This window comes from Urocitellus parryii, chromosome 15, assembly GCF_045843805.1.
Source record: "Urocitellus parryii isolate mUroPar1 chromosome 15, mUroPar1.hap1, whole genome shotgun sequence".
NCBI lineage: Eukaryota > Metazoa > Chordata > Mammalia > Rodentia > Sciuridae > Urocitellus > Urocitellus parryii.
The window spans coordinates 2,563,021-2,586,950 of NC_135545.1; the positions used below are offsets into that span (position 1 = coordinate 2,563,021).

The 23,930-nt window shown below is 57.2% G+C and overlaps 1 protein-coding gene across 2 annotated transcripts; it reads right to left on the bottom strand.

The window, feature by feature from the left end:
* Positions 1 to 18,406: 18,406 nt before the first annotated feature.
* On the bottom strand, positions 18,407 to 22,457 carry LOC144250524 (leukocyte immunoglobulin-like receptor subfamily A member 6). 2 transcript variants are annotated; one of them, XM_077793399.1, is made up of 8 exons: positions 22,357 to 22,457; positions 22,166 to 22,201; positions 21,714 to 21,998; positions 21,274 to 21,576; positions 20,763 to 21,059; positions 20,194 to 20,496; positions 19,845 to 19,895; positions 18,407 to 18,617 (listed from the first exon to the last, which is right to left on the bottom strand). In XM_077793399.1, exons 1-8 carry the CDS (start codon positions 22,388 to 22,390, stop codon positions 18,481 to 18,483), a joined length of 1,446 nt encoding a protein of 481 aa, XP_077649525.1. In that variant the 5' UTR covers positions 22,391 to 22,457; the 3' UTR covers positions 18,407 to 18,480. The 2 variants fall into 2 exon arrangements, with proteins under 2 accessions (XP_077649525.1, XP_077649526.1); XM_077793400.1 differs by lacking the exon at positions 18,407 to 18,617 and adding an exon at positions 19,510 to 19,568.
* Between the last annotated feature and the right edge of the window lie 1,473 nt (positions 22,458 to 23,930).

Consider the following 23,930-nt stretch of genomic DNA (forward strand, 5'->3'; position numbering starts at 1 on the left):
AGAGCACTTGCCTAGCAGGCACCAGGCCCCGGGTTCAGTCTCCAGCACTGCAAATAACAAGCAAAAAGACATTTATGAAGCTGGGGACAGAAGGAACTCACCTGAGCATCATGAAATCTATATGTGACAAACCCAAAGTCCACATCACGCTGAGCAGAGGGAAACTGAAAGGATTTCCTCGGAGATGAGAAAGAAGAAAGGATCTCGGTTCTCACCACACCTGTGCAATATTGTTCTTGAAACTGTAGCCAGAGAAATCAGGCAAGAGAAGGAAATTAAAGGGATACAAATAGAAGAAGAAGGAGTCCAAATATCTTTGTTTACTTTTGACATAATCTTATACCTAAAGGAACCAAAACACTGCACCAGAAGTCTTCTAGATCCGATCCAGAGAATGTGACAAAAATCTTTGCCAGCTTCTCTTTCAATAGGAAATAAATAAAAACAATATTAAATAACTGAAAAAACATAACACCCGAAAAAGTAATAAACTACTCAATAAATGGCCAAATGACCTGAAGAGACATTGCTCAAATGAGAAATGCAAGTGGCCAACAATAATATGAAAAAAGTTCAACATCTTTAACAATCAGAGCCATAAGTGAGATCACACTAAGATCCCACCCACTCTAGTTAGAATGGCCATCATTGAGAATACAAATAACAGTGGCTACTGGCAAGAATGTGGGGAGAAAGGACACGCATACCTTCTTGGTGGGGCTGCAAAGAAGCTCAACCACTTTGCAAAGCCATACGGAGATTCTTCAAAAGACTAGAGTGAGAACTAGAATGAAATTATGGTATTTTCTGTGAAAGCTAAAGATAAAAAGGGAATAACAAAGGGATCTTACAAAAATAGAGGGAGAGTTGGGGACCAAGGATCAGAAAGGAGGGAGGGCAACAGGGAGGACCTGGGGAGGGAAGTGGACCGGGTCATGCTGTGTGCAGTGTGAACAGACCTGGATGCATATCAATTTATATGTAACAGAAATGCACCAACTAAAACTAACTTAGTAGAAAGAAGACCGACCAGTAGAGTGAAGGAAGGCAGGGGAGGGGGTGGGGGAGGAGGGAGCCCTGGGGATTGAGGTGGGCAGACTGCTGTGTGCACTATGAACATGTCAAATGAACCCCACTGTGGTGCCTTCCTACACGGCACTGGTGGATATTACACACATGGACTGCACAGTCCACGCAGGTTTGCAAGAGCTTGAATTCACTGTTACCATGCAGCAGGGGCTTCTGGAACCTGGTAAGCAAAGGGGGGTCTTCCCTGACCCTCCACCAGGCTGAGCCCTGGGCTTCCTTCCTGCCCTGGGATCCCTGAGGCCCTGACACAGCTCAGGTCTGCGCCTCCATCAAGGTGAGACCAGGGCTGTGCTCAGGGCACTTGGGGACCGTCCCTTCCACCCTGGCCTGCTCTGCCTTGGTCTAGTCTTTATCTACACTGGGACACCCTCAAGGTGTCAATGTCCTGTTTGGACTTTGGCAAATGCTCCCTTAGAGGCTCAGCAGGAGTGCAGTTCCCACCCTGAGCATGAGGACATCCAGCTTTCGGGGTCTGACGTCTCTCCCAGGACAGACAGTGGCTCTTTGTGGAGCTGGTGGGACCCAGTCAGTCTGTAGCAGGGCCTGCGTTCTGCCTTGTCCCCTAGATTGACAGTGAGGCCCAGGTCAGGGGACACTCAGCACATGTGAGCACAGGTCAGAATGTCCCAGCAGCCGAGGCCTCCCTCTGTCACTGTGGGAAGAGGAAAGGAGGCAGCGACCTCTTCCTCTTTCTGGGGGCATGATGTAGACACCCCAGAGGGGCCCAGCCAGCACATCCTGTCCCCTGTGTCCCCTGTGGGGCCCAGCTCCAGACAGGGAGGCTGCAGGTGCCTGAGCCATGGCCCCCTGCACCATTGCCCTCCTGGCCCTTGGTGAGTCCTGGAAGGTGGGGACTGGGTGGGTGGAGGTGACAGGGCAGGACAGGTCCCTTCCCTGCACAGGCCTGAGCCCAGCAAACCCAGCAGACTCTGTGCCCTCCCCGGGGCTGCCCCTCACCTCTGCCCAGGCTCAGTGTGACCAGGAGCACTGGGTCCTAGAGGCAGACACCTGGGTTGGGGACAGGCCCAGCCTTGGGAAGGACTGGGCAGCAGAGAGGCTCTTGGAAGGGGACCTGGAGGTCTCGCAGCCACCCCAGGGCAGGAAGAAGGCCACCCTGACCCTGGGAGCAGGTGGCCTGGGGAGCAGGGAGGCTGAGTGCCCAGGCTCCACCAGGCCCTGCTGGCCCAGCTCTGGGGGAACCGGGGCGCTCTTCTCACTGGGCTTCTCTTCCAGGGCTCTGCCTGGGCCAGGCCATCCACGCACAGGAGGGTGAGTGCAGGTCCCAGGCCCTCCTCACAGGGCAGCTGTGGACAGGGACATGTGGATCCAGGAACCTGGGACCTTAACAGTGTCCCACGCGTGGGCAACCCCAGTGTGGCCCTCATCAGTCCCTGTGTCTCTGCCTGTCTCCTGTGGTTTCCTGGGCTGAGCACAGGGCTCTCCCCTGACATGGTGGCTGTGTGTCTGGGGACGCGGCAGGATGCTCTGATGGCCACCTGGGAGTGGGTAGGTGGGGTCAGCAGGCCTGGCCTCTCCCACTTTCCCGTGTTGGTGGAGAGCGTCTGTTCCTGCCCCTCAGCAGTTGTGCAGCCCACACCATTACCAGCCACAGTCCCCACGCAGGCCAGTGGCTGCCCTCCAAGAGGCCCCTGGAGTCCCTCCCCCTCTGGCTGCAGTGTCCTGAGTGACAGGCACCTGGGCTTCTCCCACCCTGGGCCCTGTCGGTGGGGCAGGGGCCCGACACCTGTCCTAGGTCTCAGCCAGGTGCCCCATGTCCCAGGGAGCACAGTGCCACCTCCTCTGTGCCCTGATGTGCCCAGGGACACTTGTGCGGGGTCACAGCTGTGGACCTGGTCAGGGTCTCCACCTGCCCGTCCACCATCCCCAGGAGACTGTGTCTGTGCCTCTCCTGCTGCTGTCCGCACACAGAGGGGCTCTCAGTGGACAGACAAGGGACCAGGACTGAGGGAGATGAGGGGAGGAGATGGACTGGGGTGGCCCAAGAGTGGGACATTCCAGTGGGCAGAGGGGTCTGAGCAGGAGGCCAGCTGTGCAGCAGGTCACCCTCCAGCAAGTGCTAACAGACTGAGAAGGAGGGGACAGTGTAGAGGACACCCCAAGGCAGAGGCTCAGCAGAGGCCCCTGGACCTGGCCCAGGGCAGGGAGGGGTGGGCACAGACACAGCAGGGCCAGGGTGTCCAGGCTCCCTGGGGACCCCGAGCCAGGCAGGATGTACCTGGGGTCAGGTCCTCCTCACCAGGTGGGAGAGCAGCTGCCACAGCAGGGAGGATGGGCACAGGAGGGGACACAGGGAGGGGACACTGGGAGGACAGAGGGAGGGGACACTACAAAGGGACATAGGGAGGGGACACAGGGAGGGAAAAGAGGAGGGGGACATGGGTAGGGGACATTGGGAAAGGACACAGGGAGGGTGAAACAGTGATGGGACATGGGGAGGGGGACACAGGGAGGGGACACAAGAAGGGGACACAGGGAAAGGACACAGGGAGGGGACAGAGCAAAGGGACCCAGGGAGGGAGACCCAGGAGGTGAGCCAGGGAGAGGGAGGCAGGGAGGTGGATGACTGTGAACCACAGAGTGACCGCAGCTGCACAGCTCTGTAAACTGCCCAAGAACCCTGGGCTGTGCACCTGAATTCAGTCTGTGGCTCAGCGACTCCTCCCAGTGGACGCTGAGCCGCTGTCTGCTTCCTCCCAGGGGCCCTGCCCAGACCCTCCATCTCTGCTGAGCCAGGCTCTGAGATCCCCCAGGGGAGGCCTGTGACCATCGTGTGCCGGGGACCTGCTGGGTTTCAGGAGTTTCACCTGGAGAAGGAGGGAAGACCCCAGTTCTGGGGTGAGAAGAACAGTTCACCTTCTGAGCGAGAGGCCAGGTTCCTGTTCCCCTCCATGAGTGAGGACACTGCTGGACGTTATCGCTGCCGCTATATAAAGTCCACATTGTGGTCTGCGCTCAGTGACGACTTGAGGCTGGAGCTGAGCAGGGAGGACGTCACCCAGGTCCCCACCCCAGGCCCAGCTCAGCCATCAGGTTGGTCTCCAGGTCCTGGACCCTGTCCCAGCTGCCATCCTGTCCACAGCCTCCTGCCCCCACCTGACCCCAGGCCCCTCCCTCTGCACAGTGTCCCTCAGCCCTCATGTCCTGAGGTCCCTGGAACCCTGGTCTCATGGGACACTTTGGGTGACCTGGACACAGGTCCAGCATGGGGTGGGCATGGAGCTGGCCCTGCTGCTGATTGGGGAGGGGTCCCCAGAGATGGCTGGGGGCAGACACCTTCCAGAACATCTTCACTCAGATGGAGGGTTCACTGTCCTTCCTATGGGGCCGGAGCCTGGGTGGCTGAGGGTGACATCTGGTGTAGTCCCCTTCCACTGGGCAGGTCACCTGGCCCAGGGATGGCACTGACCAGGGCTGGAAGGGACACTGGGGAAGCTTTGGGATGTGATAGTCCATGTCCTCTGTGATCAGTCTGGGGTTAGAGTCCAGGAGGGTCAGCCCATCCCAGAGAAGGCCAGGGGACATTCTCCATTTAAAGCCAAGTCTTCTCTCCCTTCTCTGTGAATTCTGCTGTAACCCAGACACCCTGGGGGCCAGATGCATAGTGTCCAGGGGTGGACCAGATGCACAGTGTCCAGGGGAGGGCCAGATGCACAGTGTCCAGGGGTGGGCCAGATGCACAGTGTCCAGGGGTGGGCCCCAGTCAGTTCTGGGGGCACTCACTAGTTTATCCTGAGGCTCTGACAGGTCCCCAGTATCCTGGGTACTTACTGGTGGCACAGTGGCCCCTGGGTGAGGTCAGTGCCTGAACCTCCTGACCCTGTGTCCTGGTGAGGCTCCCCACCCTGTCTGCCCATGACCAGGACCTGCTGGTGAGTGCTGGTGGGTGCACAGCAGGATCAGCTCAGGTGACACCTGGGTCCCCAGGTCTCCTTGCCCACCCTGGGGGTCTGCAAACGTCACCATAATCCAGGGTACAGGAGAGGGCCCAGGCAGGAGTTAGAGGACACTGTGGGAGGCGAGGGATGGCCCACAGGAGCCCAGAGACCTCAGGTGTGTGACTCCACCTGTGCTCCAGGCAGGCACACAGGGACTGGTGTAAAGCAGGTCAGCTCTGTAGAGACCACCGTGACCTCCACAGGTGAGCAGGCACCTGGCGGGAAGGGGCCATGACACACCCTGCACCTCTCAGGATGTGGCCCCAGGCAGGGACGTGGCTCCTGGCAGGTGACAAGGTGTGGAGTGGTCATGCTGACGCCCACCCCATCCTGACCCCAGACCATCATGGTCACCTCTGCCTCCCTGTCCATGTGACGGGGTGGAGTGTCCCCCACTGTGTGTCCTGTTGGTCCAGCTGTCTGGGTGGATCAGTCCCACCTGCCCCCTCTGCTGTTTGCCTGGAACCTTCCAGGAGGAGGAGACCCTGTGTGGACCCTCGGTCATACCCTCCCTGTCCCCATGCTGTGGGGACCCTGGTCCTGTCAGGGCTTCCCCAGTGTCTGTGAGGTGACGTGTCTCGGTCCTGTGCACTGAGACTCCATTAGGACCTGCAGACCCAGAGCCTGTCAATCACCAGCTCAGGAGGTCAGCTCCAGGGTGCACTGGGCTGGGGATGCACCTGGGACCCCAGCCCCATGCACTCTGGGTCCTGCTCACTGTAGCTCAGCACTGTGTCCCCAGGAGACCCTGGGTGTTGGGGGAGGAGGGTCACCCAGTGAAGGGCCAGCAGAGTCCCTCCATCCTGCCCTAGGGACGCACACACAGGGGTCACCTACCCTGACCCCTTTCCCAAGGCCTCAGATGCTGGGGTTTGGGCTGAGAGGAGGGATGGGGACACTCAAAGGTCCAGCAGACGTCAGGCTGGATGAACTGGCAGAGCAGGGACAGCCCTGGTCCAGCCCAGGGTCACCCTCTGCCCTCCCATGGCTGGTTCTCACAGTGGGCTGTGGGCACCACCAGGCCCTGAGCTCTCCTCCATCCTCAGGTGGCAGAGGCTGTCGTCCCCCGTTTTCTCCAGGGTGGCCTTGTCCTTAGACTTGGACCTGAGTTTGATCAAAGGCAGCTGTGTGTGCTCCAGTCACCTGTCCCCAGGGCCCTCCTGTTCACTGGGAGACCTGGGAGGGACACAGGGAGCAGGGGAGGTGGGGCAGGGTGATCCAGTGACAGGACAGTCAGGAGAAGGGCTCAGGAGGCCACGGTCAGCCTAGGGGAGAGGCTGCCAGCCCTTCACCAGCCTCTGACTCCTAGGAGTCCCACGTGACATCAGCCCCACCCACAGGAGTGAGCTGCCCCACAGTAGGTCACCTGGGACTCTGCATGGGGTAGTGCCCACGGGGACAGGTTCTGGCCTGGAAAGTGGGGAGTGGCTCCTATTTCAGGGGCCCTGGGGTGGGTCTTGTCCACCTGCCAGTGACCTTTCCTGACAGTCAGCTGTGTCCTTCTGCTTCCAGGTTCTATCCCCCAGAACTACAGGGTGCTGAACTGTGTCCGCCTGGGCCTGGCTGGGCTGGTCTTGGTGGTCCTGGGGGTGCTTCTGGGAGAAGCTTGGCACAGCTGGCCCAGGTCACAGAGAGAAGAGAGCCTGACCCCAGGGCCCAGGGGAGATGCCCACAGGACTCAGCCCTGTGAGCCCCAGGGACCCAGGGCCACCATGGACTGTGCACTCTGGACCTGGACACTCTGCAGGGTCTGGACATGTCCTCCACCTGCACCAGGGAGCCGTGTGGACACTTCCCAGCCTCCCTTGGTGTCAGCTCCCGTGTCCCAGGGTGGCCTCCACGCTGGACAGTCAGCACCTGGGCCCTGGCTCCATACCTTCCTGGCCTCCCGTCCCTCTTGGTGCAGGATCGTGTACCACTTCCCTGTTCATGTCCCTCCCCTCCACTGTCCTCCTCGTCTTTTTGTGCTCTAGCAGCTCCCATGACAAGCGAGGGCCATTCCCCATCTCTCCGTCCTGCCTTGGTGAGGTCAGCAGTTGGGGCTTCCCTCTCTCACCTGAGCCATGACCTCCAGGTTGGGAAGTCTCAGCTCCCCACAGGACATTTGCAGCTGCCTGCTGGGAATCAGGAACTTGTCCCCAGCCCTGCCTTTCCCAGACAGTCTACCTGACCCCAGCCTTAGCCACACAGGCCCCAAAACCTGCTTCCCCTTGGATGAATTGACCCCCTCGACACCCAGACTTTGTCTCCCCTGACCGTTTTGGACTGAAACTCTCTTCTGCCTGACATGGCATTGGTATTTCTTCTCACTTTAGGTTTCAATTTTCATGGAATCCCTCTGTCCCATCACTCTCTGCCCTTGTGGGTCCTGAGAGCTACAGGGAGTCTCTGATTGGCTGTGTGTAGTTGTACCTTATGTTTCAGAGTCTCAGTCTCACTGGGTGTTTTGATCAGAGAATTTAATTCATTTACATTCACTGTAATTATCATAAGAAAGAACTTACTATGCCCATTTTGTTAATTCTTTTCTGATGTTCTTGTTATTTCTTAGTACCACTCTTCTTCTTGTTAAAAGAGGAAATTATCATTGTGATTGTTTTTTTATAAAAATACACTCATGTTTCAAGCCTTAATCTTGAGTTAAAATGGCACGTCCAAAACCATGATGGCATGAGACTTTCCTAACTAGTCTGCATTTTGCCTTTGCAGAGAGTTTGTACCTTCATCTTTTCAGTTAATGTGCAAAGTTTTACTTGGAGACCTCCACTCCACATTTTGTGAAAGGCAAACAGAGTGGTGATTAGTTCCCACAACTGTATTTTTCTGGAGATTCCCTCTCCCCTTCACTCCTGAAGGAAAGTCTTAATGGTGACGGCAGTCTTGTTGGCTTTCTTTCTCTCCAGCACTTTGAAGAAATCATCCCAATCTTTCCTCCCTGCAAGATTGCTGCTGAGAAACCTCTTGGCTGTCTTTCTGGGGTTCCTGTGTGTGGGGTGAATCACTTCTCCCTTGCTGCTTGTGGAGTTGTCTCCGACTTTGAGAGTTTGATCATGCAGCCTCTGGGTGAACATCTCTGTGTGTTCCTCCCATGTCGGGTTTTTCCCTCTTTGCACATCTGGGTGTTCATCTCTCTCTCTGGGTTTGGGGATTTGTCTTCCTTATTTATTTAAATAGCTCTCTGCTCTTTTCTCTTTCTCAGCTCCTGCTGAGACTCATAGTAATTGTACAATGTCCACTTGGTGGTGTCCCATAGATTTCCCTCATTCCTTTGTATCTTTTCCTTTCTATCCTCTGGGTCACTTCCAATGTCTTGTCTTCAGGTCTGGCTCTGTCTCCTACTCTGTGAAGTCTGCTGGTGAAGCTCTCTCTAGAATTTCCACTTCAGTCCCTGTATTCTTTAACTCCAGACTGTCTCTTTGCTTCCTCTTCATGGCTGTCATTTCTTTGTTGGACTTTCTGATTTTCTGTGTGTACACTATTTTCCTGATTTTGACTGGCTTTCCTCCTGTGGCCCACTGGGCTCCTTTAGGATAATTGTTTTGATTTCCCCAGGCAGTTTGCAGGTCTCCATACCTCAGGGTCAGTTCCCGGTCCATTACTCAGTTCCATGGGGGATGCCATGTGTCTCTGACTCTTCATGATTCTTAGGGCCTTCACTGGTGTCTGCACATTTGAAGAAGTAGGCACACATTCCCGTCCTTACAGATAGGTTTTGTCAAGAAAACCCACTTACCAGCAAACCCACCTAGAGACTCCAGGTGGGTCTGATGGTGGGGACTTCATGTGGGTTTGCTGTGGGAGTCTCTGTGCAGACTTACCTGTCCCGGGGTCTGTAGGTGGGGTCCTAGCGTCTGGGTCGTGGACCAGCCTATTGCCACAGGATGGGCATATTGACTGATCTGTAAGTAAGTCCTTGTATCCGGGACTGGGGGCTCCTCTGAGGCCTGGATGCACAGGGGCCACCCTGGATCTCAGTGGGTCATGAGCCAAGTCTGCAGCACTGAGGGAGGCCTGCTGCATGAGTCCCTAGGGTGGACATGGAGTCTCACTCTGCAGGGCCAGTCCTGAGCCTGTGTCTCTGGGGGATGCCAGTGAAGGGTCCAGTGGAGGTCATCCGGAGCAGGCCTGGGTCCCAGGAACTTTTTAAAGGATAGCTTGCTAAGGCCATAGACCTCAAGTGACAAGAGACAGGGACCCTGAGCAAGAGGAATCAGAGAGGTTGCCCTAGAATGTCCAATGCCACTGTCCTGAGAGAATTTCTAGGTTTCATCGCAGGGATGGGGACTGAGACAGATTTCCTGAGCTGCTGAGTGGAGCAGAACATCCAGGGAGACCCAGGCAGCTGGAGTTCCCAGGAGAGAGTGCAGGGGAGGGGAGAGCTGCTCAGAGAGAACTGAGACCGCGGAGGATCCCTGAAGGAACCTCAGAGTTCTGATCCGCACAAGCACTTCAGGAAGTTCCCCTCAGGAGGAAAGTACCACTGAACAGGAGCAGAAAACAGTGTGATTGGAGCTGAGCAGGGCCAGGGCCAGGGCCAGGTTTTCTTCCCAGCCAGACAGGAGACCCCGCTGGAGGGTGGGAGGAAGGTTAGTACAGGAGTGCAGAGGGGCCTGCTGCAGTGGGGAGGACCAGGCACCTCCTGGTGAAGGCAGCTCTAGTTTGGCTTATTGCACATAATACCTAAAGGATCAAACTGCTTCCCAGGCTCTTCTCTGAGTTCCAGAACAGAGCTTCAGAGCACTGTAAGGAATAAGTCCAGCCCCTACAGAGTAAGGGAACACTGTCTGGCTTCCCATTAGTCATGACCATACGGGCAGCGGGGAGGAACCACAGCACCCGTCCACAGAAACTGACCTGGGGTTGGTCTCATGAGACCTGGCCTTTGCTGAGGTCCTGGGGTTGCTGGCTCTCTGTGTGGTACCAGCTGAAGTACCAGGATGTTGGAGTTGGTAAAGGAAGACAGTAAAACAGTTGTTACAGGGGCTGAGGGGGTGGCTCAGTGGGAGAGCACATGCCTTGCACGTGTGAGGCCCTGGGGTCAGTCCCAGCCCCAAACCAAACCCCAACTATTTATTATAACTGTATTCTGTATTTTCAAAATTTGACAAATAAGTAGAAGTTGTTGGAAAAGGTGTGTGTGTGTGTGTGTGTGTGTGTGTGTGTGTGTGTGACTAAATGGAACTTCTAGATATAAAAGCTGCCATAGAATAAAAATATAGCCCAGATGTTAGTTAAGCACTGCAGTAGAAGAGAACAGTGAGCTAGAACTTTAAGTCACAGCAATAGAGACATCAAAAAGTGAAAGACAGACATAGTTTTTAAAGTTTTTTTTTTTAATTAGAAGAATGTATCACTGTAGTTACCCTGATGACGGACACACTGAGAGAGTGAGGTGGAACCTTGTGCAGCTGCCTTTCCCTGCTGGCTGGAGAAGTGCAGCAGGGTGGGTTTACATTGTGTTATTTTGGGCCTTTGGTATGTCTTTGGAGAAGTTTTGGTTTGGTTCCTTGTGCAGCAGAGGAAACGCAGTGGTTGAAAAATTGTGGCGGCCACCTGTGGGCAGTGCTGGCACTTGAACCCTAAAGGGGCGCTCAGGACAGTGCATCCCTAGATCATGACACTGACCTCCAGGAGCCCAGCCAGGGGCCTGCAGGACACACAGAGCAAAGCCCCTGCTGTGCCAGGGGAGGGAGGAAGCCTGGCGCCCCCTGCTGGGCTGCCCTGGCCATAGCTCTGTGTCAGGAGAGGGGAACTAAGCAGCCCTTGGGGCCAGTGCTTCCCTCCTGGGCTGTGGCTCCTGAGCCCCACAGGAAGGGTCAGCCCACCTCCCAGCGTGGTCTTGTTTTCCTAGGAACGTGGCCATCTCAGGATGCAGTGTCTCTGCAGGCCCTTCAGACAGAGTGGGGTCTCCTCTGTCCACCCCCACCGTCTGTCTGATCTGTCCTCATCCCTCCAGGGGACACAGCACCAAATACACCTGCTGCCCTCCTGGGCCAGACCCTTCCAGGTGAGAGTGACCCAGGGCTGGGCCTCCCCCCTCTGGGCCTCCCTGGGGCTCCGTCCCCCTGCAGCCTGTCCAGGGCACAGGGTGGTGAGCCCCTTGCCAGGGCAGCCATCCCCCAGCCCTGGAGATGCTTCAGGGGAGACGCAGGCTCCCTCTTCAGGGAGGGCAGAGCAGCAGACCCTGAGCACCTGGCTGTGCAGCTCACCTGGCGCTTCCTGCTGGGGATGAGCACAGAGACCCAGGGAAAGTGACTGAAATAACAAGACCCAGGCCGGTGGCCCAGGGCTGTGATTCTTGTAGCTCAGGAGGCTGAGGCAGGAGGATGGCAAGATCAAGGCCAGCCTCAGCAACTTAGTGGCCTAACCACCTTAGTGAGACCCTGTCTCAAAATAAAACATAAAAAGACTGGGGATGGGACTCCCTGATAAAGCCCCCCTGGGTTCAATCCCTGGTACAAATATATAAATAAATCACAAGTCTCTTTAAAGACTCTGGAGTGCGGTTTGTTTTCTGCTGAACTTTGGCCTCATCCACTTCCCTTTCTCCCTCCAGTACCCCTCCCCCGTTCTCTGCACTGCATGTCCCCTTGGGCCCCATTGCTACCTCCACCCTTTGCATGTCACATCTGGGGAACAACAGTGAGCTGTGAGCTCTGGCTTTGCAGAAGCTGAACTGTAGAACTTCCTGGTTGCCCTGCAATCCCAGCATCTCTGGAGACAGAGGCAGCAGGATGACAAGTTGAGGCCACCTCAGCAATTTAGTGAGGTCTAAGAAACTGAGCAAGAGGCTAAGCCTGGGGCGAGAGCTTAGTGGACACCTTAGGTTCAATACCTGGCAGCAGGGAAAACCTCCTGGTGGTCCTCATCCCCTGCCCATGTACCTGTGAGAAGGAACACCCTCCTCTGGCTCTCCGTTTCCTCGTCCTGAGGAGGTCGTCACAAACCCTCTCCAAGAGGGCTTTGGGTCAGGGGTGCAGGGAGCATGGAGGGGCTCCGTCCTGGTTAATCTGCAACCTCCTTAGGAGGAGGGGAGGGAGGCTGGGACCTGAGAGGATCCTGGCTTTGGCCCCAGGGTCCAGGTGGACATTGCTGTGTCCACTGAGACCCAATGCTGGGCGCTCTGCCCTTGTCCCAGCTCTGCAGGAGAGGGAGCTGCACAGCCCGCCTGCTGGGACTTTACCAGAGCCTGGCTGACCTGGACGGACGGGCCAGCTCCTGCCCCCTGCAGCCCTCGGGTCTCCCCTATGTGGGACAGAAACCCTGAGAAGTACTGCGAAGCTCCCTGTCCAGGCACCTGCTCACTGAGAGACAGAGCTGACCGTGCACTGCTGGACACGTGCCCAGCCGCACACCTTAGCTTTCCTGAAAAGCCCATGTACAGGAACTGCCACCCCAGGGGATGATGCCTAGGGACTGGGCCAGAAGAAATGGTTCCAGGTGCACCCCGGGGGCTGCCGGAGGAACCCAGGGCCACCAGCTTGTCTTCTGCAACAGCAGGACAAGAGGAGCCCAAGGCCTGCAGGAGGCGGGCAGGGCCAGGGCCACAGCAGGCACCTGGGCTTCCTCAGAAGTATGCACATGTCCAGTGTTAGGGACAGCCCCTGCTGCAGAGCCCGCAGGCCACGCTCCCCTGGCGTCTTAACCCTCTGCAACAAATAGGGGTGAAACCCTGGCCAGGGGCACCTGGGGGCGGAAGGGTGGTCAGGACCCTGAGGGCTGCAGCACCGCTCCCTCCTCTCCAGGGTCTGTTAGGGCTGACCCTATCCAGCACAGGTCTAGCGGTCTGGAAGTGGACACCAGGTGTCCCCGGGGGGAGAACACAGCTGGAAATACAGGGCCACCCTGGGAGCCCAAGGCAGGGAGGTGGGAGTGGAGAGAACAGAAATCTAAAACAGTCACAGAGATGCCTGGGGCTCTGCTGACAGTGAGCAGCTCTCAGAACAGACGGGTGTCCCAGGAAGAGACTTAGAGGGCCACCAGAGGCCGGAAGGGCTGGCAGGACACAGGGGGTGGGCCTCAGGGGCTCTCGGGGCGGTACCAGGAGGGGAGCTCTCAGCTGGAGGTTGCAGCATGGTGCCAAGACCCCCAGCCGGCAAAGGAAGAGGCGACACAGGATTCTTCCTTCAGCAGTTTATTCAGCCCTTTATTTTGACATGTCTTCTAGCTTCTACTACTACTACCTCACCCGAGCGCCCCCACCCTTGATAAAGCACATCAAGCCCCAATGCACAACTGCCACGTGGACTTTTCTCATACAGTGCCAAGTCACAGCGCGCCAACTCATTCTGATAAGGAGTTGTTTGTCCCAGACTACAGCGGAAACCAGCGCCATCTTGTAATGGCGGCCACAGTTCACAGAAACGGCTCACCACAGTTTCCCCTTTTTGTTTTACTAAGACAATACAGGCGAGAGTAGAGGTCCTATCCCACTGTGCAGAAGTGGCTGCAAAGTATGGCTCAGCCCTAAGGAGGCGCCTTCCCCAGATCCGAGGCCATATCAGCCAACGCCTTTTTCCGTGGGGCGGGGCGTGGATAAGGTGGGGTAAGGAAGGACGTCCAACCCGCATGCAATAGGACATGCTCTCCTTGAGGTCCACTTCAAGGATCACTCAAGTGCAGTGCCTTGCCTCGCATCCTGTATCGTGACGATGGTGGACGAAGGGGGACAGCTGAGGCTGTCTTCGTAGTGCAGACAAAATTAAGTTGGCAACACCCCAAGAGAAAGGCACGGACAGTAAAGCAAAAGATAAAGACCAGTGTGGAAACCCACCTGTGTGCAATGATGACAAGACCCGCAGAGTGCAAAGGCTTTCCAACACTAGAAGGATGACAAAAGAAGGACATGTCAATCCCAGTGCAATGTTATAATAACTTGGGGTGCAATGACCATGTCAAAGGTTTACTGTTTAAGATGCGCAAGCCAGACCTGTGGCGAGTTGCCATTTTCTAAAGCAGCAAGAGCTTGGACAAGCATTGCCTTGTCCCGAGCATTGCGAGCCTTGAGACGACAGAGAAGCCACAAACAAAGAATCACACCAAAGCAACACATAGTGCCAAAAATGCCTACTCCCACCCACTCCTTAAAAAAGGAAAAGGCAGAGGATAGCCAACTGGTGAATTGACCCAAAGTCACTGGTTCGACACGGGTGCTATTCAAAACAGCAATCTGAGTTAGTTGAGACTGGATCAGGTTTTCTGCTTCCATGGACCGGGTTCCGGATAAATACTCTCCGATGATGCGGGAGGCATTTCTGGAATCATTAAATCTGACAGAGGTTATACATAAATGTGCACGTTGATCAATACAACCCAAATGTACTAGGTCAGACAATTCCTCAACTTGAGCTTGAAGTAGATCTATCCTTTGATTAGCAGCCAAAATCCCAGATAGAATGTGTTGATTAATTCTACTTTGAGATTCAAGTATGGTGAATGTTTGTTGAATAACCTGATTAATAGTGGCAGCAGTTTGTACCTGGCTGGCCATGGCTACTCTAGCCGTAACTGCTGCAGCAGCAGACACCGCCACAGCTGTCACTATAGCTGCCTTACATTCTTTAGTACATTGTTCAAAAACAAGTTGCTTAATCAAAGGCATGGCTCTATCGGGGTCACCAAAGATTTTTCCTGCGGTGTCCACCATCCTAGCAACAAAGTCTGAGAAAGGCTCTGTAGGGGCCTTGTATAATCTTACTCAGATTGCCAGATACTTCTCCTCTATTTGGGAGTGATTTCCATGCACGGATACAAATGTTATTAATCTGTTCATATACATCAGGGGGGTATCCTGTTTGTTGATTAGCAAACCTGCCTTGTCCCAGAAGCATATCCTTATCCCAAGCGGGGCGTCCCGCTGCATGATTTTGAGCAGCCTGTTCTACTGCACCCTCTAACATGAATGCTCTCCAATCTAGATATTTTCCCGGGGAGACACAGGCTCGGACTAAGCCAGCCCAATCTGAGGGGGTCATGCAGAATCTAGTCAGTCCTTCCACCTGAGTAAGGGTGAAAGCAGCATCTATGCCATAAGTATGGACGGATTCTGCCAAGTTTTTAATTATTTTAAAATCTAAAGGCTCATGGTATCTTCCCCTATTGTTGTCTTGAAAAACCGGGTATGCTAGTCCCATATCTGTATTGACTGTTCTCCAAACTTGAGAATGAAAAGTCCTCCCAGAGCCTTGGACTCCACCCACATACAGGGGCGGAACTACTGGAGGCTCGGGGAAGGGTGGAGCAGCATCAAGTACTGGTTTCTCCTCTAGATTTTCCACCTCCTCTTCAGAGCCAGCCCTATCCTCCTCTACATGGGATGTTTTCATACCTTGCATCTCCCGTTTTTTCTTTTTCATTTTTATCCCACGTAATTGCTGTAACAAAATATCCAGATCCTCAGAACTCTCTGAGCCACTTGTGTCCTCAGGCGTTTTAAGTGCGGTCAAATCTGGATAAAGCCTTCTCCTAATTTTAGGTTCAGTCTCTTTTGCCTTTTCACTGTTTTTACTCTTAACACTTTCTGCACTTCACTGTGGGATCCCTCAGATTTTTCCTCATGCAATTGCTCAAGAACAGCTTGACCCTCATTTACAGCCTCTTGACATTTACCATCTGTTATACATCCTCTAACCAGCTTCCATATTAGAATAATGCCAACTTTTAAAGTTCCCTGCTTATAAGCAAAGTCAAGGTCTTTTCCTAATTTGTCCCAGCTGGGAATCGTCAGACTCCCTGAAAAAGCAAACCAAGGGGCTGCGATATCAGCCTCTCTCAAAAACATCTGCAATGTGCTCTGTTTCACTTTAAGTTCCTTAGAACGTAGTAACCTGTCCAAGGCCAGCAAAATTGGGCTTGAGGAGTTAACACCCATAATGTTTTCAAAACTATGAAGATGTTTTCAAAACTATGAAGAAAGTGAAAGTACAAAAGCCCCGCTCTCTCTTTATCTACAGAGGAGCGTCCCGTTTAATTATTTTTCCGCTCTCTCTTCAATTACCGAGGAGCGCCCCGCTTTCATTTGCGGATTCCCACTTACCTGGGAACTTACTGGTGCACCACCCTAACTGCTGAAAGTTCTGAATCCTGGGTTCGAGGAGTGTCCCCGTCCAGGCCACCAACTGCCACGACCCCCAGCCGGCAAAGGAAGACGCGACACAGGATTCTTCCTTCAGCAGTTTATTCAGGCCTTTATTTTGACATGTCTTCTAGCTTCTACTACTACTCCTACTGCTACTTCTACTGCTACTCCTACTACTACTACTCCTGCTACGTGCCCCAGCCTTAATAAAGCAGATAAAGCCCCAATGCACAACTGCCACGTGGACTTTTCTCATACGGTGCCAAGTCACAGCGCACCAACTCATTCTGATAAGGAGTTGTTTGTCACAGACTACAGCGGCAACCAGCGCCATCTTGTAATGGCGGCCACAGTTCACAGAAACGGCTCACCACAGCAGGGGAAACCTCAAGACTGGAAAAGAACCAGGACTGCAAGTTCAGAGCCTCCAGGACCAAGGGACACAGGGGTCACCTCTTCACCTGGAGCACCAGGAGGAGAAAGGGGGACACAGAGACCCAGTGGGAGGACAGTGACAGGGAGTCCCCAGTTACCATCAGACACAGACCCCAGACTCAGGACCTCAGAGATGCCACCCAGGATCAGGCAGGAGAGCCACTGAGCACGTGAGCTCAGGTGCAGGAATCCAGGGTGAAGATGGCCACCAGCCCACCTGCAGAGGGACGGACACAGGTCTGCAGGACCACTCAGACACCAGGTGGGCAGGACCACAGAGACCAGGTGGGCAGGACCAGGGCTGGGACAGAGAAGGGAGGAGAGCAAAGAGCACCCACCCCACACTCTGCCCTGGGAGTTCCCCTCAAGGTGGAGGGAGAGAGTGGCTGCTCATGCCCACGCTGAGGGGCTCTGCCTGCAGCCCACCTGCCTTGAAATGCTAAGCCAAGGTCCTGGGGCAGGAAAGTGCACGCCATCAACCATATGGACTACTAGTGAAGGCAAGGCCTGGAGGGTACCCTGATGGGCCCTGGCATCTCTGGAGGGGAAGCTGTGCCATGCTCTGCACCTGCCCAGCAGATGGAAGCAGAGGGAAACGTCCTAAGTCATTCCCCGGGGACTGCATTCTCCTGGCCCCAGTCCAGACAAGGACCTCACCAGGAAGGAAACCACAGTGGACCTTCCCATGGGGACAGGTGCACAGCCTCAGGAGATGACATCGTCACTATGGGACATCCCAGTCCAAGACACAGTATACCCCTGACTGGGGCCCCAGAGGCCACGTCACCTCCTGAGGTCACTGCCTCCCAGCTTCCTGTGAGGTCACTGAGTGGGGTTGGCAGGATACATTGTTGCCCAGTGATGGGTTTCTGAGCAGGTGGTGACTGCTGGGGGGGGGGGCAGCCTGCCTCACACATCCAACCCACAGGTGCACAGGAATCACCACCATGACCAAGGGGCACTTGTCCCAGGTGTGCAGGGGCACTTCAGCATTCCAAAGTCATTAACCTGATCGTCACAGCAGTGAGTGAAAAGGAGAAGCCCCTAAGGTCACCTCGCAGCTGCAGGAAAGCAGCTTTCAGGATCCCACGTGCATTCCTGAAAGAAAAAAGGCCTCAGAGAATCAGGAGCAGAGGAGAGCCCCTCACCCTGACCAAGAGCCCAGAGAGCGGAAGGCGCACCTCACAGCTGGGTGGGAAGCCACAGGTGCCCACTCCATCAGCGTGGCCAGGAGCCCCTCCCACTCAGCCTGTGCTCCAGCCCCCAGGACACAGGGGGAGGAGTGAGGGGAACACTGGTGCCCAGGTGGGGAGGGGGGAGTGGAACAGCTCTGTTCACAATGTCATGATGGGCACATAAAGGACCTAGTGATGCCATGAAGAGAAACCCTGCAAGACCCAGGGAGCCATGTCAGGAGGTGACTCTAGGTGACTTTGGGGTAGATGCTTCTCCACACTCCAGCAGTGAGCAGAGGAATTTGGATTTACACCACGACCTGGTGACGTGGTGGTGCCTCGGCATGTGGAGGGTGGGAGGAAGGGACATGGACAGTAAGAGCAAACACACAGCAGGACTCTCAGGGTTTTAATGAGACTTTCTCACAGTCATGTCCACAGGACCAGTGCCCCTTACACTGTCCCTCAGACACCAGCCTGTGGCTTGCATGTCCCATGTTTCAGGGGCATCTTCACAGCTCCCAGTGGGGACTGGCTCATGGAGGGCTGCAGAGAGCGCTGGGCCAGCCCTGGGTGGGCACAGCATGGTGGGGAAGGCTCTGCAGCCAGCACCCAGCTGGTCCTGCACCCAGTCACCTCTGCTGCCAGGACAGTCTCAGGTGCCACCCCACCTGTCCAGGTGGCCTTCAGACTCCTGAGGGTCCTTCGTCACCAGCTCTGCACTCTGAGTGTGCCCTGTTCCTCCTGTTCACCTCCTGGCTGCATCTCGGGTCCCTCTCTGGGTGTCCTGAGCCTGAAACAGCAGGATCCCGAGGACCAGCAGGACCAGGCCGGCCACGCCCATCCGGATGAGGTTCTGCACTGTGTAATCCTGGGGAGGTGAGGCTGGGAAATGGACACAGAGGTCAGAGGTCAGGGAGACAGGATCCCCACATGTCCACCCAGGGCAGCCACCTCCCCTGGCCAGGACGTGACCCTCAGAGTCCAGTCCCATAGCTGAGAATCCTCCCGACTCCCCTGAGCTGGGGTCTGAGCTGCTCTGCGCTGGTCTGATGGTCTCAGTGGCTCCTGAGAACCAAGTAGAGGAGGGGACCTGTGACCTGAGGAGCCCCGTCCTGCCTGGGACCCACCTCCTGGCCTCAATCTCACCACAGGACTCTCTGGAGCCCCTCTGAGCCCTTCCTGGTCCTTAGGGTCCCCTCTGCTCCTCTCCCTAGTCCTTCACCCTCTCTGTGCTCTGGGAGGTCAGGACTGTGTCTGAGTCACGTTGGAGCAAAGTTCAGCTGAGCCCAGAGCAACTGCATGACACCGGCAACTGTCAATCATGTGACAGGCACCACCACCCATCCACCCACCAAGGTATGAGGACACTGAGGCTCACCCAGGTCCCAGCAGGAAGCAGCAGAGCGGGGCCTGAACTGGGGGAGTCTGACTCCCAGTCTCCTTCTCTCCACCAGAGCTCAGCCCTGAGCTGGAGGGAAAGAGCCTGACACCCCGATGGCCCTGAGCCCTCCCCTGCTCAGTGTCACTGTCACTGCACAGAGGGGACAGAGCCCTGCAGATTCAGGTCCTGGAGGCTTCCCTGGAGGCCCCTCTCCCAGCAGGGCACAGCCAAGGTCAGCCCTGGGAGGCACTTGAAGGTCAGGGCCAGGCCTCTCCTCTGCCCTGGGAGAAACTGAGGCCCAGAGGGGAGGGGCTGGTCCCTGTCAGCATCTCCAGAGGGGGCTGCTCCCCCTCAGCTCAGCCCTGCCCTGGACCCACCTCCCACCAGAGCCCCTCACTCACCACTCTGGGGTCCTGGGTCCGTGGGGGTGAGGGGCTGGTCCTCAGGGCCTCCTGGGGTGGGTGGGAAGTGAGGGCTGGGCTGCCTGCCTCCCACTTCAGCTGGCTGCTCCTCCCCAGGCTGGGCCCAGAGTCACCTCTGCCTGGACCTCCCCCTCATGCCTCCCAGCCCTGAGCTCTGGGCTCTGGGCCCTGGGGTCCCTGACCATGCTCTTGCAATGCTTTGTACATAAATTTGGCTGAATTTGCAACTGGATTTTGTAGCTCAGGATGATTCTAGAACTCTTATGATTGCAGAAGACTTTCGGTACAGAGATCTCAGAGACTCACCAGCTGGTGACCTGGGTCCTGAGGGTGGGGGGCTGGGTCCCCCAGAGGGTCCTGGGAATGGGGAGAACAGGAGGGTGAGGGGTACAGGCTGCCCCTGGGGACTGTCTCTGCCCATCCCCCTACACCTGCCTGGCCTCCCCAGGACCCTCCTGTGCCCACCTGCACCTTCCTGATTCCAGTGGTGGGTGGGCGCACAGGCTGGAGGACCCCGCTGGCCCCTCCTCTCTGAGGGGTGAGTCCCGCTGGCCGACCCTCCCTAGGCCCCTCCCTCCCATCCCACCCAGAGCTGTCCTGGGCAGGGCCCTGAGGGAATCCTTGAGCTCACAGAGTATGGGGTCAGGTCACTCACCTGAGACCACCAGGTCCAGGGGGGCACTGGGCCGGGACAGCAGGTAGGGGGATGAGCTGTGAGAGCCATAGCACCTGTAGGTCCCCCCGAGGGCTGGGGTCACAGCTCTCATGGAGAACTCTGCCTGGTACCATGGGGCTCGGTACTCTGCTCTCAGACGCAGGGGGGGATCAGCTGCCCCCTCCTTGCACAGGAGGAAAGTGTCCATCTTGATCCGTGACTGACACAGCAGGGCCACGTTCTCCCCTGAGGACACTGTGGGACCAGGCTGCACTGAGAGGGAGGGTGTGACAGGGAGCTGTCCTGGAGAGAGGAAGGAGGGTGAGGGTGGCCCCAGCTTGTTCTGAGCTGAGACCTCCCCAGGGCCTCTCTCTGAGGACCCTGTGCTCTCTGTCTGTCTCATTGTCTCTGATCCTTCCTGTCCCTGTGTCCCCTGTCTCTGTCCTCTCTGCCCCTCTCTGTCTCTCTCCCTCCTGAGACCCCACCTCACCCTGGCCATCACGTCCTGGGGCTCCCCAACAGGGCTGTGCAGAGTCTGGCTCCCTGACTGCACCCTCTGGGCTCCTCACCTGAGACCAGGATGTCCAGGGGGTCACTTGGGGCTGACCACTCAGAGGAGAGGCTGTGTCCACCGTAGCACCTGTACCGACCCCCGTGGGAGCGGCTCACAGGGCCCAGCAGGAAGTCGGCCTGAGAGAGCCCAGCCTGGGGCTGCTGGGCAGGGCGCTGGGGGAGGTCCTGTGCCCCCTCCTTGGACAGAGTGAATCTGTCATAGGTGACGTCTGAGTGACACTGGAGTGTCAGGGTCTCTCCAGGGGCCAGGACAGGGCCCTGCTGGGTCAGGAGGGAGGGCTTCCTGGACACCCCTGGAGGAAGAGGAGCCTGGGCTGAGGGCTGGACCCTGCCAACCCCCTGCCTCCCCCCGTCCTGCCTGCAGGTCACCCTGTCACACCTGGGGACTCTGGTCAGGAGTCCCTGATTCTCTCCCCTTTCTCTCACCTCGGGCAATCCTAAGGAAGAGGCCCCCAAGTCCTTGCTTGGTGTCCCCAACTGTGTCAGAGGAAGATGGAGCCTCCTCACCTGAGACCAGGATCTCCAGGGGGTCACTGGGCACTGACCACACCTGGGGGTTGCTCCTGTAATAGCCGTAGCATGTGAATGTCCACCTGTGGCTGGAGGTCACAGGGCCCACAGGGAACAGGGCCTGGACCTGCCCACTGGGGTGTTGCTGTGCGTCCAGGGTCCAGGTGAGGTGCTGTCCTCCTTCCTTGGTGAGAACAAACCTGTCATATCCCTGCCATGAGCCACACTGGAGGGTCACGTTCCTTCCTGAGGTCACCACAGGGCTGGGCAGGGCTGAGAGCCAGGGTTTCCTGTAGGATCCTAGGAGAGAAGGAGGCAGGTGTTCATGGCTCCATCCTCCCACTCCACCCCCAGCTGGGCTGTGAGAGGGACCCCTGGGAGCAGACCCCCTCCCTGAGGGCAGAGCCTGGGGCTGGGGCCCCTGAGTGTCCTCTCACCTGTCATCACCAGCTCCAGGGGGTCACTGCGCTCTGACCACCCAGCAGGGCTGAGATAGAGGCATTGATATCTCCCTGCATGGCGCTCAGTCATGGTTGGGATGGAGAAATTGGCCTTGTTCCTGGGCTCCAGTGGGCTCCGTCTTTTCCAGGGCACTGAGAATCCCTCTTTATACAGACGGAACTCCTGGGCCTCTAGGGGCCCCTCACACCAGATGGTCACTGGCCCTCCCCAGGCGATCACAGAGCCTGGCTCCGCCCACAGGGTGGGCTTGGGTAGGGTCCCTGCAAGGGAATCAGAGGCTGGGTCCCAGCACAGCCCCTCAGATCCCAGCCCTCAGCCCAGCCCCCTCCAGGCTCCCCAGCCTCAGCCCCCAACTCTGTTCTCCACCCACTGCCCAGGGTGGCTCCTGGTCCCCAGGAGGAGGACCTGGACAGCTGGGGACACTCACCTGCCTGCCCTCGGGTCCCGGGGCCCAGACTCAGCCCTGGAAGAGAGTTCCTGTGAGAGGGGAGCCCCTGAGGCCTGAGCAGGCCCTGTCCCCCCACAGCCTCCTGGGCCCTGGGTCTCCTGGTGGCCAGGGCCTGGCTGTGGGCTGGGTCCCCCCAGAACAGGGTTTCCCCTCCCTCCTTCACATCTCACCCAGGCAGAGCAGGGCCATGAGGGTGGGGGTCATGGTGTGTCCTCCCGTGGTCCCAGGGTCCAGATGGAGGAGGTCACAGAGCTGGAGGACAGACACACACAGGGTGTGGCCACTTGGAGGCCGGGTTCTGCCTGTGTGGGGTGTCACATCAGCTGCCCACAGGAAGGGGAACTGCCCTCCCAGAGCCTGGCTCTTGTCCCCAAGACTGGGTGGGGTGGGCCTGGGCTCCCTGCAGGCAGCTCAGACAGCAGTGCTGCCCTCTCACCCCTTCTGCTGTCTGCCTGACCTGTCCTTGTCCCTCCAGGGCCAGGACGCAGCAGCAAACTCCCTGGTGCCCTCCTGAGCCGGCCCCTTCCAGGTGAGGGTGACCCGGGGCTGGTCCTCTTCCCAGGTCCTCCCCGGGGCTCCCTCAGCCCGTCCTGGGCACAGGGTTCTGGTCCTTGCTGGGCCCGTCGTCTCCCAGCCCTGGAGGTGCTCTGGGGAAGGTGCAGGTTCCTGCTGCAGGTGGGCACAGAGCAGCAGACCCTGAGCACCTGGCTGTGAGCCAGCTGGAGCTCGTGTGGGGGACAGAGGACGCAGGGACCAGGGAAGGACTGGCCGCTCCTCCTGTAGCTGGTTTGGGTTCCCCTGCTCATGGTCCCCTTCATGCCCCTCTCCTTAGCTGCAGGACCCACATCTCCCTGGGAGGAAGCTGAGCCCTTCCTGCCCAGGGGAGCCCCTGTGTCCTGGGGCCGAACGCTCCTCCTGGGCCAGCTCTTGCTCTCCGTGCCCGCTCATCTCCACTGCCCTGTCCTCCTGAGCAGGGACTCTGGTCCCGCAGCCACTGCTGCCTGTGTGGAGCTCTTGTCTGCCCCTCAGGGCTGGGAGTGCGGGGTCAGCAGGGCCTGGAGGTGGACAGGCTCAGCCGGCTTCTCCTCCAGGGCAGGGCAGCCTGGGTTTGGGCCAGGAGAGGTGGGAGCTGGACTTGTGTGGTCCCAGGGAGGCCCCATGTGCTCCGAGTGTCAGAGACTGTCCCTTAATGTCTGCCCCCTGCAGCTCCTCTCCTCATCAGCAGAAAGGGGACTGGAAAGGTCCCCAAATGGAGAAGGAGCCACATGGAAGGGTCCTCTGGGTCTCAGATCAACCAGGGGTCATTGAGGAGGAGGCCCTGCTCCATGTGGGGTGGGATTTGGCTCTCCTGTCCTGTCCTCCCTCCCCTCCACTCCCCTCTGCCTCCCCTCCCCACCTCTCCTCTCCCCTCTTCTCCTCTCTCTCCCCCACCCCCTGCTGGGCCAGAACCAGGGTCCAGCCTGCTGACAGTGACCTGCCACCCCAGCTTTATCCCAGTGGTTCTGATGTGTCCTGTTGTCATTTCTGTTTGTCTTGAAGAGCTTTCTGATCCCTTTCAGTGTCCTCTTTGTCCCAAAGATGTCCCAGGAGGCAGGGTCTCCCCTCCAGCCTTGGGCAGCTCTGGTTCCCTCTCAGGACAGGTTCCTGGTTTCACTCCACTGAGGCCTGAACAGACACCTCACGGGGCTTTGGTTTCTTAGGTTGGTGGGGACTGTCCTGCCACCTGCCGAGATGTGCCCTGCGG